General features: G+C 38.3%; 2 protein-coding genes across 9 annotated transcripts; one reads left to right on the top strand and one right to left on the bottom strand.

Annotated features, from left to right (window-relative positions):
- Nucleotides 1-1,142: 1,142 nt before the first annotated feature.
- LOC145113081 (ADP-ribosylation factor GTPase-activating protein AGD12-like) lies at nucleotides 1,143-4,283 on the bottom strand. 8 transcript variants are annotated; one of them, XR_013710723.1, is made up of 8 exons: nucleotides 3,742-4,281; nucleotides 3,542-3,664; nucleotides 3,374-3,421; nucleotides 2,722-2,803; nucleotides 2,294-2,364; nucleotides 2,056-2,219; nucleotides 1,641-1,691; nucleotides 1,143-1,421 (listed from the first exon to the last, which is right to left on the bottom strand). XR_013710723.1 is itself a non-coding variant. In XM_079049184.1 (8 exons), exons 3-7 carry the CDS (start codon nucleotides 3,411-3,413, stop codon nucleotides 1,682-1,684), a joined length of 372 nt encoding a protein of 123 aa, XP_078905310.1. In that variant the 5' UTR covers nucleotides 3,414-3,421; nucleotides 3,542-3,664; nucleotides 3,742-4,281; the 3' UTR covers nucleotides 1,143-1,421; nucleotides 1,641-1,681. The 8 variants fall into 8 exon arrangements, 7 of the variants coding, with proteins under 7 accessions (XP_078905310.1, XP_078905309.1, XP_078905305.1 ...); XM_079049184.1 differs by having other exon boundaries at nucleotides 2,294-2,369; XM_079049183.1 differs by lacking the exon at nucleotides 1,641-1,691 and having other exon boundaries at nucleotides 2,294-2,369.
- Nucleotides 4,284-10,377: 6,094 nt separating this feature from the next.
- On the top strand, nucleotides 10,378-10,869 carry LOC145114146 (uncharacterized). The gene has a single exon (XM_079050149.1). The coding sequence runs from the start codon at nucleotides 10,378-10,380 to the stop codon at nucleotides 10,867-10,869; it is 492 nt and encodes a 163-aa protein (XP_078906275.1).
- The last annotated feature ends 7,356 nt before the right edge of the window (nucleotides 10,870-18,225 follow it).

Here is an 18,225-nt window from a genome sequence, read left to right as displayed (position 1 = left end):
ATTTAAAGTTATAATAACTTTAAAATTTGATATATCTTTCATCTCTTAACTACTAATTTATTTAAAATAATTGATTAATAATTATAAATTTTTATTATAAAAATTTAATTAATTTTATAACCGTAGTTCCCACGGGTTATAAACTAGTAAATAAATAAACTAGTAATAAGTAATTATTTTTCCCAACTCTCTAGCCAAAGTGTAATATAACCCGTAAAAAATAGAATTCATTAAAATAAATTATTAAATATATAAATAATAAGCCTATTTTTTTCTCAAATAATTATTTAATAAATCAATAACCACAAACTCCTAATATTTCATGATGGTCCTTCCAATTAGGCCTTTTGTATATTTTTACTCAAATGGCACAAGAACATTTCATGATGGTCCTTCCAATTAGGCCTTTTGTATATTTTTACTCAAATGGCACAAGAATTCACCACTTGAAGACACTCTCAAAAACAGTAGCGAACTTAAGATTTTCATCGTGTCTTAATATTAACTAGGTGTGAAACCCGTGTCTTACACGGGCTGATTTAAAAAAAGATTAAACATTAAAATATAACATAAAATATTTTTTAATATACAACTTTAAAATAAGAAAGGAATAAAACATATTTATTGCAATTTAATATCATATATATGATATTTAATACTTTACATATGTAATTATGACTTTAATCTTAAAAATTGAAACAAACCAAAAATTGACAAGTGGATAATATTTATTTTAAAATTACCATAAAATGACAAGTGTCAAAACTTATAAAAGATTGACATGTGGCAAAAAAAACTTTCATTTATTAAGGAGGATATTTAATAGAACATTCTTCAACCAAAGTCCTTAATCATTCCATAACTCCTGAAATATACTATTAAAACCATAGTTGATTTAATAACAATCAAATATGTATTTTCACATCTTAATATGAACTAGAAGTTTCCCTCCGCGTTGCGGGGGGCGGAAGGTGTTGCTTTTGCGTCAAAGTAAAGTACATTGCCTAAGTTGTTAGCCACAATAAAGTACGTTGCCATTGTAGGAGATTTGTCCATTTACAAACGTGTAAATGTTATAATAAGAAAATACAATCCAATAATTGGATAGAATTTTCACAGGACAATGTGTTAATAAGAAAAGATATCAAAGTATTGTAGTATGCTATAAAAAAAGAACAAAAAAAAATGTACATTGCTAAATTGAATCTATCTCCAAAAAACCAACAACAACAATCAATTTTTCTGATATGGAAAAAAAAGTGTAGAAAAAAAGCACAAAATTACCGACCTCGGACCAGAACCTCAACGAAGATGATGGAGAAGACGGAAAATCAAGGACTGGAATGGCAATTTGAATACAATTTAGGCGAAGCAGGGGAGACGAAAAGGTGCTCTGAACAGGGGTAACTCCCACAGTGCAGCTGCACAAACAATAATGATTCATATATTTTTATATTCAGATATTAATTATACAAATAGATTACTTTATATTGAATGCATGATAATAAATAGAGCTTCATTAATTTCAAAGCTTAATACCTAGGAAAATAACAACAAACAGAATCAGAAGAAATAACATGAATAAAAAAGAAACATAGACACATTAATTGAAAATTGTAACAGAATGAGTAAACTCTCACAATCATATAACAGCAATTGAAAAATGGTCTGAGCATATCTTTCATGTGTTCCTGTCCATCCATTCATAGAAGCAAAAAAAAAAAAAAAAAAAAAAAAACTCATAAACGTGACAATAACCACATTTTGTGTGGAAAAGACCTTGTAATTTTTTTTTTTTGATTTTTTCCAATGTAACCTTTGTCATTTTTTTTCCAAAAAAAACTTGTAAAATGTGGGTTTTTTTTCAAGAAAAAGTAAAAAAGCTGACGGTTTAGTCTGAAACATTTATAAGTTCGAGTCTTTTCCGGAAAAAAAAAATACAAAGCTGAGGGCTTTTCTCGAAAGAATGAAAAAATACAAGGTCTTTTAAAAAAATAAATTGTGAGGAGATGAACAAAAGGGCATGTTTTAGATGACAAGGGCAAAATCGTCCACCTGATAAATTTTGAACAATCTTTTTGAGTAGCATCTGGTCTAGGTTTAGAAATTCCTTGAGGAATATATGCTTCATAGATTGAATTTGCAGATGCATTTTCTCCAACTTCAATCATGGCATCAATTTCAGCATCACTCCATGAATCTAATGTCATTGGTAAAACCTGCCAAATTCAGACTATTATCATTAAAATTTGGTTCAACAATGTATTTATTTATTTATTTGGGGAGGGGTAACCTTGGAAATATGAACACCAAGACATCTGTGAACACCACAACGTTTTAAGCATATGAACACTCCAATATTAGCTGACCTAAAATTCAAGACGAAACATTTTCATATGATTATTCATGGAAAAAAATTGTAGAAAACTGGTTATGTATAAAAAAGAAAAAAAAAGAAGGGCTAAAATATAAGCACAATCATATGTATATAGCTGCTAATTTTCTTTTGGAGGAAAAGAAATAAAGAAAAAGGGAAAAGAAAGGAAACTAATTATTTTATTCACGTTCTAGAGTTGGAAAGAAAGAGAAGATTAGCTGACATTTTTTAGTGTTCTTGAATTAAGGGAAATGAAAGAAAAGTTTAAAGTTTTACCATTTTCTTTTTTACTGAGTAAATATTTAAAAATTAAAGTTCTTTTAATTGAAGTTAAAAAAACTCACGCCCACTTAGGATCAGGTGCACCACAGTCATCACATGTTCGATTACGACGTTGCTGCAATAGATCTTGTAATCTTCTGTTACCTACATTATCATAAAGGGTTATATAATCTAATAAATCAGCCATTAAAATAACTGTTAATATTCAAGAAGGTAAATATACATGAATAGGACTTAGAATCTTAAGTCAATGCAACAAAAGTTGCAATGTATTTTGAAGGTGGGAAAGAGACTTGTTTCTTGATCTCTTCTGTGTGAAGAAGACATCAATGCCCTCCTCATCATACTAACGAACACATAAGATTACTTGAATGCCTTTGAACTTCTAAAATTTATTTTACATTCATAACACCTTCTAGATATAACAACTGTACGTTTTATGGTGTAGTAATCCAACTTTCCCCAAAAGGTAGCATTCAATATAAACTTCATTGTATCTTATATATAATAACACATAGCAAGTAAGGACATTAACAAATAATTCCATGCTTAAGAGCAATCTACAAAAGGGGCGAAATCTAGAAATAGATAATGATTTTCTTCCAATTTATGGGGGAATTGGAATTCCTTAGTTTATCATATTATACTACAATTTTTGGACAATTCAATTGATAACAGGGCGTATAAAATCAAAAAGTTGAATATGAATCATACCAGAAGGTGTTTTCCCAAGTGCAGACGAACGGTGAGTCATCCTTTTGCCTACAGACCAGAATCACCAAACAGAACTTTCAATTCTCTAACCATGCAGCTCTACACCACACCGAAATCCAGAAAAAGCTCAAAAGCAACATCAGATTTTTAATAAAATGAATTACTTACTTGTTTTCCATCGGGGATGAATTGGTTGCTTGTCTGGATAACGAACTAACCCTATCCTTTCGATTTATGCCCTCAGTTTTTCGACTTCTTTCAGCCAAATGTCATAAGCCTCATTTTCTTGCCCTGAATCACAGTAATAACACAAAAAGACGAACATAAGACAAGGTTTAACGAGGAAATGTGGAGTTTGGATAGGCTACCTGCAGCAACAGAAGAAGAGGACTTCAATTTATAGTAGATACACAGATGAAATATGCAACCCACCAAATCAGCACATATCCGATCAATCGCTGCTGGAAGTAGGCGGAGAAAGAAAGGAATCTTTGAATATGGTCGTCACCGGGGTCTCCATCTCCGTCTAGAAATCAGAAATTTAGGGAAAAAAATTAGAGTCGGCGGAATTACATACCGAGTTAAGATTCGACTTTTGATTGTTAGTGATTCTCTTCCTGGTCTTCATCATATCCCTCTAGAAGGCAAGCGAAATACAAACGAAGCCTCCAGAGTCCATCAACAGAGGAGAAAGTGGCAACCTCTAACGTTCGACTATTAAACGGATGAGGCGGTGGAGCGGTCGAGGCGGTGACCATGGTCTACAGTAACCCGATGAACACCCGACTGAGGCGGTGGTTTGGAGGCCGGTAGGGAATGGAAGGAACTGATAAGCGAGGCGGTGGGAATGATCTGGAAGATCGAGGCGGTGTTTTTTTTTTTAATGGAGAAAATGTCATAAATCGAGAAGTAAGCAACTTAAGTAGGAGGGTCGTTTCTGCCAAGCGGGACACAAACAAAAATACATTATTACATTAACAAATTGAAACACAAAGGAAAATTACATTAACAAATTGAAACACAAAGGAAAATAGAAGGACTGAGAATGTAATTCAAGGGACGGCAAAAAGTGTCATGTTAACTGTTTATTTTGTTCACAATTTTAATATATATATAATAATTAATGGAGAAAATGTCATAAATCGAGAAGCAAGCAACTTAAGTAGGACGGCCGTTTCTGCCAAGTGGGACACACACAAAAATACACAACATGAAGAAATAATAAATATATGGTTTCTAAATATAATTGTTTCAGGAATCGCATAATGTTCCACATCGAAAGTTTCCAAAATGTCATGACTAAAGAATTATATCGATTTTTTATGATATGATTCTTCCAAATCTACAATGTCCTAAATGTTGGAAACAATATTCAATGTCATTAGTTATTGATAATATTTCTAATAATAGCAAAGTTCTTTTTGATGACCCGCACGACCCAATGGAGCAGAAAAGAATTTAGAAGAAATTAATTTATTAATTTGTCATGGCTTGACGAGGTCAACCAATATATCATTCTGGTTGACGAGGTGCCTCAGAAACTGGACTTCGTGCAACCAAAACTCACACTTGAAGAACTTGGCGTACAACCTCTCCGCCTGAAGAACTCCAAGAAGCTCACACAAATGCTCCTCATGTTGCTCCTTTGTCCTGGAATAGACCAAGATATCATCGATGAAAACAATCATTGTTTGGTCCAACATAGGCCTACATACTCGGTTCATGAGATCCATGAACACTGTAGTGTGATAATGAGCCCAAAGGGCATCACCACGAACTTGTAATGCCCATAGCGAGTTTGGAAGGTCGTCTTCGAGATATCCTCCTCCCGAACCCTCATCTGATGATAACCATCTGATGATAACCGGATCTCATGTCGATCTTGTAAAACCAAGATGCCCCCTGCAATTGATCAAAAATGTCGTCAATATGCGACAGTGGATACCGGTTCTTTACTGTCAACTTGTTCAACTCCCGATAATCAATGCACATCCGGTGTGAACCATCATTCTTCTTGACAAAAAGGATTGGTGCTCCCCACGACAAGCTACTCGGCCGAATAAACTCCTTCCTTAACAGCTCTTGCAGCTGGGAGGATAACTCCTGCATCTCGGGTGGTGCAAGGCGATATGGCGCCTTCAGAATCAGGGCGACACCAGGGATCAGATCGATCATGAACTCGACCTGCCTCTCGGGAGACACGCTAGGCAATTCCTCTAGGAAACATCAGGAAACTCCCTCACAATAGGGACATCGGAAACTGACTTCTCATTCTCGACCCGCGTAACGACCACATACGCAAGATATGTTGGATTAGTGTCTAAGTCCATAACTATAATTGGTATGTACTTGACCCGATTTGGCATGGTCCATTTGGGTTGCATGGCATCAGAACAATTTGGATAGACTTTTGTGAGAAAAGGATATTTATGATTTATTAATATATTATAAGTTCTAATTTATTAATATGAAATCATATTATTTAGTTAGTATTGATCAAGAATTAATTTGGAATTAATTCTGTGATCAAAAGAGACTAACTAAATATATGGGGATTGATTATGTAAATCATTCATCCTTATATATGTGGGCTTATGATCCATAGTTCTTCATGTTGGGCTAAACCCATGGGGTAACCGATGGATACTCCATGGAGGTTAAAACCCATGGATCATGAGGAATATGGAAAGTCATGAGTTACATGGTGTAACCCTAATAGCCACAATATATAAAGACCCCATAGCTCAAGAAATTGGCCCTAAGGATTCATATGAGAGGGCTAGCCAATTTTGAGCATAAGAACTTTTCTCTCAAGTTATTCCAGGTTGTTGGTGGTGTTGTGTGAGCCATTTGAGGTGTCACACTTGGGGCACTAGGATCTTAAGCTCCACGGAATCAAGCTACAACAAAGAGGTATGTCATTCTACTAGATTCTTGTATTATATATACTTTATATTATACTAGTTAGGATGAAACCTTGGAATATTGAATATTTTCATGTATAATAGAGAAAACATAGATCTAAGGTTTATAGGGTTGCATGTACACCATAGGAGTGTTAGATTGCTCAAAACCCAACAAGATATGTCATACATCAATGCTGAAGACACTGCCTCACCCTGGCAGCGGAACAAAAGGCAGATCCAACTCTAGTAACCTCAAAATAGATAGTCAACACTCCCCCACCAGGGTCACGTATTGTTACTGGCTGATTTTGGCAGTTAATCAATTCCCCGAACTGATTCAACCAATCCATGCCCGCAATCACACAAACATTTCCCATCGCAATAGGGATGAGATTAATCAGAAATCCCACACCGAAAATCTCCAATACGTGATCCTAGTATATCTCTGAAGCCAAAATCGTACTATCATCAATTATAGTGACCTTTAAAGGTTGATCCAGGGCCTCACGAGCAACACTGAAACTTCTACAGAAAGATATAGACACAAACAAACAATTCGCACCCGAATCAAACAACACCAAGGCAGGTATTGTTAACGTTACCATGAACGGTCATGTTAAATGTAACGGAAGCACAAACGAGACATTATCTCGTCAAAACCTTGGCCAAGGCCCGACCTTGGCCCAATTAATCCAACATCGGGGCAAAAGTTCGTTTCACTCCACGAGGGACGAATATTCTCCGTGATCTTCTCATTCACGCACGACCAATCAGGACATGCCAAGAAGCCTTGGTGATGCTGATATGTGCATATTTATACAACATGCATTAATATTTTTATTACTTTTATGCCTTTATATGAACAAAAGATACTTAATTTGCTATGAATTATGTTGTAGGGACTAAAAGACATGCTTGGAGCAAAAAGGAAGCTGGAAGTTGGATTAAAGAAGTTGGAAGATGGAAGTTTGAACCAAAGCTAAAAAAATGAAGAAAAATATACCTACCACGACGTGGTAATCCCACCACGACGTGGTGACTTGAAGAATCCCGATCAACTTCGAAGACTTGGAAAATACGGGATAAACATGACCACCACGACGTGGTGCCCTAATTTCAGGAAAAGTATATAAACGCTTGATGATTATGACTTTGGGAACTTTTGGCTGCCGTGGAGGGTTCCTGGAGACGAAATTCAGAAGGGAAGAAGTGCTGGAATAAGGTTTTTACCACCAAGGAAGAGAAGAGTACATCAATAGTTTAACTGTTTGGTATATTCATTATGACTTCCATTATGATTTGTGTTTGTTTATTTGTTGTTATGAGCAGCTGAATCTAGCTACTCTTGTTTAGCTAGATGAAGCTTCTGACTTATGGTTTAGTTTAATTTACTATGGATTTGTTAAGTTGGTAGTTTGCTTGTGTTGATTATCATTACCTAGCATGTTAATATTTGTTTCTTTAGTTGCTTGAATTCATGTTCTGTGTAGCTTAGTGACAATTAGATTACATGAACTTGAAACCTAGTGGTTTAGTGAACATTAAATTGCTAGAGCTAGGATTGACCAATCTTAGATAGTAATTAAAGTAATTAAATTTAGCTTTGCTAGAGAACATAAATTATGACCACAATTGTGTTTGCATAATCTTACATAGCATATTCATAATCATAACTGGTTATGTGTTAGATTGCGTGTCACCATACATAGTTTAACATGAATTAGTTGAATATTAGTAAATTTAGACTTAAATTACTAATACTATAATAACCAACTTGATAATCCATAATTGTTAGCTAACCATAAAGAAGAAGTGGATTCGAACTAAACAAGAGTGTTTTTAATTGAAATTGAGTTAAGTTAGTATAATCTTGCAAAATTAGATAAAACCCTTTCCTTTGTTGATAATTAGGTTAGTTTAATAGTAAGTAGATTAATTAGTCAATACCGTTCCCTGTGATCGACACCCGACTTACCCAAAGCTATACTATAGTCTGACTAGGTACACTGCCTAGGTGCAAGTAGTTAGTTAAGGTAGTTAGGTTATAAATTTAAAATTAGGTGTAACCATTTGCACACATCATATGCCCAGAACTGACGTCACCAGGCAGTTAGTTAACGTGGGCATAATTCTCCTAGTTAGAGGAGTCCACGTATCACACTCACTGGACGAGGTCCCCACGATCCGTTAGTAACAGGTATAGAAGGATCTCTTCCACCTCAAGGAAGGGATCCATCTTCTCTCTCACTGAATTTACCCTAATTCTCTCTAAGAAAACTAACTTGATCGTCGGAGTGACGTCCCGGGAGAACACCCGGTCGTCCTCTAACGATTCTTCTGTGATTGTGTTCTCAGGAAATCTCCCAAAGCAGCTACATCATCAAGCATCCAAACCCTTTGAAGAGTATGTCACAACATTTGGCACCATCCGAACGTATCCTCAGGGTGATACAGCCAATTAACGACATTGGTTCTTCGTAAAACGACGATCTATACCCGACAACACCTACGCTTGCAATACCAGATATGTTTCGAATACTGGTGGTGATAACTAACGAACACCACTGCAAGTACAGAACGCAGACTCCAACCCAGGTGTTCATGGCGCAGATCTCACCGATTACGGGGCCAGTACTCCAAAGCAGTTTCCGGCAACCGTCATCGAGTGGTTCATCATCTCAGATCGCGATATCGCATCCTGATCTACTGCAGAAACCTCCGCATGACGGCATGGAAGTACTTACTATCTCTAATCCTCATAAGAGAAACACGACTCATCAAGCAGGGGACAAAATAGAGGTACTCTCAAGAAATTTACTCAATATCAGTTTTTCGAGCAATGATCCCAGACCATTGAACTGGGATTCGAGAGATCCGCTCCTCATATTTGGATTTATTCGTAACATGAAAATCCATCGAACATATATCGACAATGATAGTTGCTCTGATATACTCTACGAGCACTGTTTAGACAACTACCAGACACGTGGAAGGAGGGGCTACAGCCCCCAACCGGGGGGCCGTTGATAGGGTTCACCGGACACAGTTTGTGGCCATTAGGAACAATTCGACTGCCCTTTATGACGAGAGGGATCGAATCACAAGAACAATCAAATTCTCTGCGATCCGATATTCGGCAGAACACAACATCCTGCTCGGACGATCGGCAATCTCCTCACTACACCTCATACCATCAACGATCCATGACATAGTTAAATTTATCAAAGGTTGATGGACAAGGTATTCGACGACCAAATTGGTACGAATATCAAAGTCTACGTTGACGATATGGTAATCAACAGCCGCGATGAGGAAACATTACTCCAAGATGTGGAAGAAACCATCAGAACGCTAGCTAAAGCGCAGATGAAGTTAAACCTAGCTAAGTGCACCTTTGGAGTCGAGGAAGGGCAATTCCTTGGGTATCAGGTACCCAAAGAAGGGATTCTTCCCAATCCCACTAAAATACAGGATTTCCTCGAATCGAAAACTCCCCACAATCTCAAAGGGGTATAAGAGATCAACGGTAGGTTGACGGTGTTGGGAAGGCTCATTGCCAAATCTGCAGAGAAGCACTTCCCCTGTACCAGACACTCAAAGGATGTTTAGACAAAAAAAAATAGTTTAAATTGACAGAAGAAGCAAATGTGGCATTGCAAAACCTGAAAGACGCTTTACAACAACTCCCGACTCTCGCCTGCCCACTCCCAGGGGAGACATTGCAGATGTACTTAGCAACGTATGAATAAACCATCTCCTCTGTACTAGCAACGGAGAGAGAGGGAAAGCAGATCCCCATTCATTTTGTTAGCAGGGCCCTGCAAGGGCCAGAATTCAATTACCCGGCCTTGGAAAAGTTGGTCCTCGCCCTGGTTTACGCAGTCAGGCGACTACAGAGATATTTTCAGGCCCACAAAGTGGATGTTCTAACTAGTTACCCAATAAAGCAAGTGCTACTAAGGCCAGAAAGGGCGCCTGGCCAAATGGGCCATAGAGTTGTGTGAGCACGACATCCAATACTACCCCAGGACTAGCATCAAAGCCCAAGCTCTTGCAAATTTCCTGGTCGAAATCCCAGATACTATCAAGGGGGTACCAATGACAATCACCACCAACCAACTCGAGCCTGAAGCCGGTAAGGAACTCTGGAAGCTGTACATCAATGGCGCGTCAAGTAAGGAAGGCTCAGGCGCAGGCCTGATCCTTCAGAGCCCCAAAGGCGAAGAGATCACTTACGCATTGTCATTCGACTTTCAAGTGTCCAATAACGTGGCAGAATACGAAGCACTCCTAGCAGGCTTGAGGCACGCCAAGGAGGTTGGCGTGAAGCAACTAGCAGCCCTCAGCGATTCACCGCTTATCACAAACCAGGTAAATGGAACGCACGAGGCTAAAGACTCAAGGATGCAGAAATACCTTGAAGCAGTCCGAAGTCTAATCAGCACGTTCAAAAGCTTTTCCATTAAACAAATCTCCCGGGGAAAGAACGCAAGGGCGGACGCTCTCAGCAAGTTAGCCTCAACTTCCTATGATTACTTAACAAAGAAAGTGCTAGTCGAAGTGCTCCCGGAGAGAAGTATTGATAACTAGAAGGTCAATACAATATCGACTGCACCGGAATAGACCAAACCGTATGTCGATTACTTACGTCGTGGCGTGCTACCAGATGACCCTGAGGAGGCAAGAAAAGTCAAGATCAGGGTGTCACATTTTGCAATAAGGGATAACCAATTATACCGAAGAGGGTATCTCATTCCATAGCTAAGATGCATCTCCAAGGAAGAGGGGCAGACATTCCTAGAAGAAAGTCATTCGGGGGATGCGGCGGCACATGAAGGCGCTCGAGCACTCACAGGAAAAATACTCCGCCTAGGGATATATTGGTCGGACATGTACAACGACACTGCAGTCCTAACCAAGAAATGAAAAGAATGTCAGGCATTCTCTCCTTTCCAAAATCAGCTGGCCATGCCGTTGACCAGCATCACCAGCCCCCGGCCTTTCCACCAATGGGGAATCGACATAGTGGGACCTTTCCCACCAGCGCCAGGGGGTGTGGAATTCTTGCTAGAGGCCGTGGATTATTTCACAAAGTGGATAGAAGCAGAACCATTGGCCACCATTACTGGCAAAAAAATGATAAAATTCATGACCAAGAACATCTTGGCCCGTTTTGGCACACCCAGAATCCTCATAAGCGATAATGGCACACAATTTGAAGGAAGTCCCTTCAAAGAGTGGTGCAAATACAAAAAATATTCATCGTCGGTTCACGTCAGTAGCGCACCCTCAGTCCAATGGGCAAACCGAAATATCAAACAAAACCATAGTTAATGGTTTGAAGAAAAGGCTACTCAGGTCAAAGTCCGCCTGGGTGGATGAACTCCTGACAGTGTTGTGGTCCTATCATACCACGGCAAGGTCAAGCACGGGAGAAACGCCATTTAGTCTAACCTACGGGACGGAAGTGGTCCTCTCATTGGAAATAGTAATCGGCTCCCTACGAACAGAGAGTTTCGAGGAAGCAACCAACGAAGAAGGGCGACGCCAAGACCTTTACATGCTCGATGGAAAACGTGAGGCGGCACAGCTGCGCCAAGCACTGTACAAATCACGAACTGAGAACTATTACAACCGCCAAGTCCGGGTCGAAAACTTAAAATTTGGAGAATGGGTACTAAGAAAGAATGAGTCCAGCCATGCTGAACCATTGGGGAAACTCAGTGTCACTTGGGAAGGACCGTACAAAATCGTGGAAGCCCATAAGAATGGTGCTTATGTCCTAGAAACTCAGGACGAGCGTGCCATTACAAGAACGTGGAATGCGCAGAGCCTACGACACTTTTACTCTTAAAGCAAGTGTTAAAGGTAGAATCGGTGCTAGAGAAGGCATTGTTGATTAATTTTAACATGTAAACATAATCAACAAAAATTACTTTACTACTTTCAATTTTATCACACTCTAAACAAAACTAGAGTAAACAAAAAGGGCAATTCAGATGCCCCTTTATTTTCAAGCTTGAAAAACAAAACAAAGAGGTTGTGTACATTTACCGTGTGACAACAAGGAATGATCATCCAACGTCACAGGAGCGAAATCGTTACAAGGAGGCAGCCACGGGGGGTTTTATCAAAAAATGATCATAACCTTTCCCCCAAAACATGTTCGTCAATCATATTACAGTATACATATGAAAGAACATGTGACATAAGTGTAGAAGAGTCATAAACTTCCACTAATCAGAAAAAACAAAACTGGGTGATGGCCAAATTTCTCAAAGACCAGCTTTAGTAAAGCATAAAGAGTTCACCAGTAAAAGAACTCAGGTCTGGTGTAAACAGACCTTGCATCAATACCATGTGATGGCCAACATAAACCACACATGAAGCAACCAAACAAAAAGAATATGTGTTGTAATATTAAACATTCATACCCACAAATATAAAGAAAATATTGTCACAGTTGTCGGACTCCCGGACTTTCAAATGACCACAGAGGGAGGAAAAGACCATAAACAAACAAAGGAAAAGAAAATATTGTTCAAGGAAATCACATCAAGAACAAGTCACAAAACAGGGATACTTATCACCAGGAGCGGAGTTTGGGCCGGAGCCTGACCTATCGCTCTGAGCTTCTTCACAGAGACTGCGGAGCCCAGCCATGTCCAGATTGCCCAGGCGAAGGTGGTTAGAAAAGTCTGTCTCAGTAAAAGCCACAAGGGCATCTTCGATCTCTTGAGTCTTGGCAGCCACATCATCCTCGAACTTTGGGTCAGACTCCCCGACAGTTACCTGCTCCCAGATAATCCTTTTACATTGTGCTACGCCTGCGACAACACAAGCCTTCTGCACATGTACCAAGCCTTGGAGAAATTGAGGGCTATCGATCAATCGGTACACCACCTTGTTGAGCCCCTCGCTAAGGATCCATGAAACATCCTTCTCCAACGCCCCTTTACAGTACCCTCAGTAACCAGATCAACCTCCAATTCTGTTGTCCGCTCGCTAAGCCCCACATTCTCCAAACTCAAAACCCCTACACGATCATCCAGACGCCTTGCCTCCTCCTCCAACTTTGCTACCTGATCAGCCAAGCTTGCCTTCTTGTGCAACACTACCTCCCGCTCGGCCTCCCAACTGCACTTGTCAGCTTCTATCTTCGCCAACTGGCCCCTCAACTCTTCGCATTCAATACTCTTCGGGTCAGAATCAGACTGGAGAGTCTCCATGTCAGAGATACGTTCATCGACTGCAACTAAATACGATGACACCTGGGTGGCGGCGTAGCGCAAGCCGTCGGCCATGTGTTCATCTGATAGAACTGCTAGGGCCACAGTGGTAACGGGAGGAAACGCGTTTCGACACCACTCAAGAGCAACGTCATGATCGGAGACAAGGTCTTGGGCAGTTAGCTTCCAAACCAGCTATTGATCCATGATGGGCTAAGTTTGTGTAAGTATCCATGAAGAGTTAGCCCACATGAGATATGGATCATAACCTAAGTGTATGGATTAGGGTTTACCCATGACTCTTGGAATCCTACACTATATAAATGTTACCCCTTATCCAAAATCAATTCACCCTAAAAATTCTAAGAGAATCATAACCGATTTTAGAGTGTCTAGCCTCTCTCTCAAAGTCCTCCTTTGTTCATGGTGTTTGTGAACCATTTGAGGCATCACACTTAAGGTGCTAAGCTCTTGAAAGGCCAAAACTACAAGCTACAATAAAAAGGTATTCTTCTAACTTGATTTAATGATTCATGTACCAAAATTGTATGCTAGTTGTAGGCTTCATGCTTTGGAAATTTTATTGCATGTATAATTAGAGAAAACTTAGATCCAAAGCTGTCACAACTAGCATTTTGGCTAGGAAATTCAGTCCTCATGTAAGCAATAACTATGGTGAGACTTGTGCTAATACATTAAAAGTGTACTTTATGGTTCCTAATGGACCATGGAAAGATAGAGAACAATTTTCAATAAGTATGTGAAATCTCTCCCAAATCTCTCCAAGTATGTGAAATCTCCCCAAGCAGGTGAAATCTCTCCCAAATCTCTCCAAGAATATGAAATCTCTCCCAAATCTCTCCAAGTATGTGAAATCTCCCCAAGCATGTGAAATCTCTCCCAAATCTCTCCAAGAATATGAAATCTCTCCCAAATCTCTCCAAGTATGTGAAATCTCTCCCAAATCTCTCCAAGTATGTGAAATCTCTCCCAAATCTCTCCAAGTATGTGAAATCTCCCCAAGTATGTGAAATCTCTCCCAAATCTCTCCAATAATATGAAATCTCTCCAAGTATGTGGAATCTCTCCCAAATCTCTCTACGTACCTTCCTCAGTCGAAAACAGCCCAAAACCGGAGGAGAAAACCCAAAAGGACCCTCTTGGTCCGGAACCCTCTTGGTCCTGAACCTCTTGGCCGGAACCCTCTTGCTTTGGACCTTTTCTCCATTTTGGGGTATTTTGACGTCAGGAATCCCACCAAACTTGTATTTTTCTTAACTTAGACCCCTAAAACCTCTATTTTATGCCAAATTTGATTACTTAAATCATATTTACATAAAATAAAATTTAGGATTTATAAAGATCCTATCCTAAAACCAAGATAAGGACAAAGAGGTTTGGCCTTGTGATTTGATGTAATCTTCCATTTCCCATGCAAATCATGGTATCCAATGCTTTACCCACCAAATATCAATGTTTTAACTAACAGATAACCAAGCACCTCTTCTCACTCCCTTATCCTCTTTGGGAGTAAACACATTCCTTATTTTCCATCAAAAACTTAGGCACGTTCTGTGAACTCCTAAGATGCTCCCAAGAGCAAAGTAAGGATCTTGCTGGAAGAAAAATTTCTCAAATCTTCCCTGGAGTTTTTCTAAAGTAAGTTCTCCACTCATCTAAGATTTTATATAATTTTCAAGATGAATCCATATTATTTTATTCATAATAATATGTGATAATCAACCTTAGGACAACATTCTTCCCAGAGGAGTTCCTCATCTCAGCCAAAAGTTTAAGCTTGAGATCTTCACTCCATAACTCCAAACAACTCCTCAACCAACTCAAGGTGAGCTTCATACCCCTACTTTTTCGAGATTTCTATTGTTTTTGGGGGAGAATACAAGTCAAAGTCTTATGAAAATCATGAGTTGTTTGCTTATTGTGTATGCATGCTATCTTACATGTGTTTAATTATAAAAACTCTTATAAATAGTCCAAAACCTCGAGATTTTGGTTAAGTCTCAAGAGTTTGGATTATATCTCACAAATCACGTTTGGAAACAAGAACTAGTATGTTACCAAGTATAAGTCACGAAAAGTTTATAACAACAACTATAAGGATTTATTTTAATATTTGCTTAAACAAGTTGTTGGACAAAATATTATGGAAAATGATTAAAGTATGGAAATAATAATATTTTAGATCATTTTTGGCCAAACATAAATACAAGGGTTATCTTGGAATGTTATGTCATACTCATGACTTTTTCCATACTAACAAACTATTTGTGATTATTTATAAATATTTAATATAAATAATTTTATCAAGGAAAATATCCGAAAACAGAGTTTTCATGACAAAAATATTTGTATGTCATAAACTGCTGTCGTAAAACCTCCAAGAACATAAGTAATGTTCTATATGTCATAAAAGAGAAAATGCGTGTCATAACCGGCAGTTATAAATTTATACAAAGTATAACTTGACACTTTTTCTATTAACTAAAATGACTTATTTTTCAATAAACGAAAAGGGATGAACACGAGCACCCGGTTAATGAGCACAAGCAACGATATGGAACGAGAACGATATTTCTATTCAATGAGTACGAATTTCATTATTTATCTAACAAATAATGGATCTCTAACGATTACTCAAAAGGTTGTTAATATTCTAGTCAGAAAAATCTCAAAAGTACCTAAATATAAAAATATTAGTGTACGTCTAAAGTCCTGTAATGAGTTATAGCCAGAGTCTCCTGGGTTGACACCCCGCACCTTCGTTGTTTGCTACAGCTAGACAGACCAGTCTAGGGTGACAAATGTCTTTTCCAAACCGAGGGCGCCTGAGAAACGCCAAAACAGGCACTCCGTCAGATTAGTATGGTTATAACGACTCACTAGAATATGTTATGTTATCTAGAAATTTATGCATGGAAAAACCTCATAAATAAATTTTGGCACGTTGTGTCGACTGTCCTACACATGATAGGTGATGGTCCGCATTTGTTGCATCGACTGTCCTTTTTCATCGCGTAGAATGTCCACAATTTCCATGTTGATTCTTTCTCCTAACAAGTATAGAGTCTAAATATGGCTATTTTACAAATTAAAAAGCGTAGGACTCTATGGAAAACGTTTGTAAACGATTTTGAAAACGATTAACTAACCCACACATATACACAGTTGGAAATAGAACTTACGAATATTTTATAGCAGAAAATATAGGATTTTATGGAGAAAACGATTTTGCTACGATTTCGATAACGATAAACTAGAACCCACACTCAATTTTACTCGATAAGAGGAACAAGATTTTCAACCACATTCTCTTTTTGAAAATAAGGGATTTTTCTGGAAACGGTTGACTATTACTATACAAATGAACTATTCTCGAACACAACTTGCCTTTACAAATTTCACTACTTTTCAAAATCATTCTTTATAAGGATGAACAAAAGTAACGACATGCACACATATATCCATGATTTTCAAAGCAAGGATTCAAACGATTTCATAGAAAATATCGGATTTTCTGAAAGTACAATAAGAACGATTCTAATCAAGTGCAAACGATTTTATACAAAAATTCTTATGAACTCACCAACTTTTTAGTTGACGCTTTTCAAAACGACTTGCATTCTCAGGGATCTAGTAAGCAGGTAACAAGGGATGCGGATGCAAGACTATCTACCTGTAGTTTGGATTATCTGCTTATGTCTCTTTTGTAATTCGAAGGACAAATACAATATGTAAACAATGTAAGTATGTTATCTCAATGTATGATGTTTGGATTGCTCTGTTTCATTTATATTCAATTGTTATGATACTGCCCAATGAAGTCACCCGCCTCCGGACGTTTCCGCCGTCTGGTCCGGGGGTGTGACAGATTGGTATCAGAGCATTGTTTATAGTGAACTGGTATGTCTAGCCATACAAGATATACAACTATAAATACAATGGGACTAAAACACACTTTGCCTGAAAGTATACTTTAAAAAGACAAGTATTCTATAAAAGTATACATAACTACTAACACAGTATCATGACGAGAAGGAAACAAAAGTAACTAAAGGTTGAACGCTACAGTCAAACCTAGGCAGTATGTAATCATATATGGAATAAATATAGCCTAATCAACTATATTTATTTGAGATATGACCAACATGTGCTTGGGAGTGATGGTGGTGTTGCAACAAACCTAAAACATACCAACTATGAGTACAAGAGAATACTAGAATCGAACATCAAGTTTAAAATACTATAGGAGTATTTTAGGATACTATAAACCCCTCCCACACCTAATATTTCCCCGTATATCTCGTACCTCGATTCTCGCACAAACAAGTAGTCGAAATTCCTCGCCAAGACTTCTACTACCCCATCACGGTAACTTATGGATGGGGCAAGGAGAGACCAGAAGAAGTCTGTGAGGAAAAACCCAGAAGTGGATCCTAAGGAATACCAAGAGATAAATTGTGAAAGGGAGGATTTCGACTAAGGGCCAAACAAGGATGAAAGCGCCGAGAGAACTCATAGCAAGCTTATTCCTACTGGCAGAAGACCTTTCACCTTTCTCTTCCCAGATACATAAACACCCCATATAGGTACTCCTGGAATAGAAATACCTAGAAACCAAACGATACCCACGCAAAAACAAGTTAAGAAATTGGCTCTTATCCAATTTAGGGCACACATTCAAGAAGGTCACCCCGAT

Source organism: Lactuca virosa, chromosome 5 (assembly GCF_052849685.1).
Source record: "Lactuca virosa cultivar CGN04683 chromosome 5, Lactuca_virosa_CGN04683_v6, whole genome shotgun sequence".
Taxonomy (NCBI): domain Eukaryota; kingdom Viridiplantae; phylum Streptophyta; class Magnoliopsida; order Asterales; family Asteraceae; genus Lactuca; species Lactuca virosa.
The sequence above is the reverse complement of the archived record's forward strand: the minus strand, read 5'-3'. Positions and strand labels throughout refer to the sequence as shown.

Coding starts and splice junctions, on each gene's coding strand:
- LOC145113081 (XM_079049182.1), bottom strand. CDS start 3,413: ATGACTCACCGTTCGTCTGCACTTGGGAAAACACCTTCTG. Junction 2,804..3,373: donor ACTTGGGAAAACACCTTCTG/GTATGATTCATA, acceptor ATGATAATGTAG/GTAACAGAAGATTACAAGAT. Junction 2,220..2,293: donor TTGGTGTTCATATTTCCAAG/GTTACCCCTCCC, acceptor TGAATTTGGCAG/GTTTTACCAATGACATTAGA.
- LOC145114146 (XM_079050149.1), top strand. CDS start 10,378: ATGACAATCACCACCAACCAACTCGAGCCTGAAGCCGGTAAGGAACTC.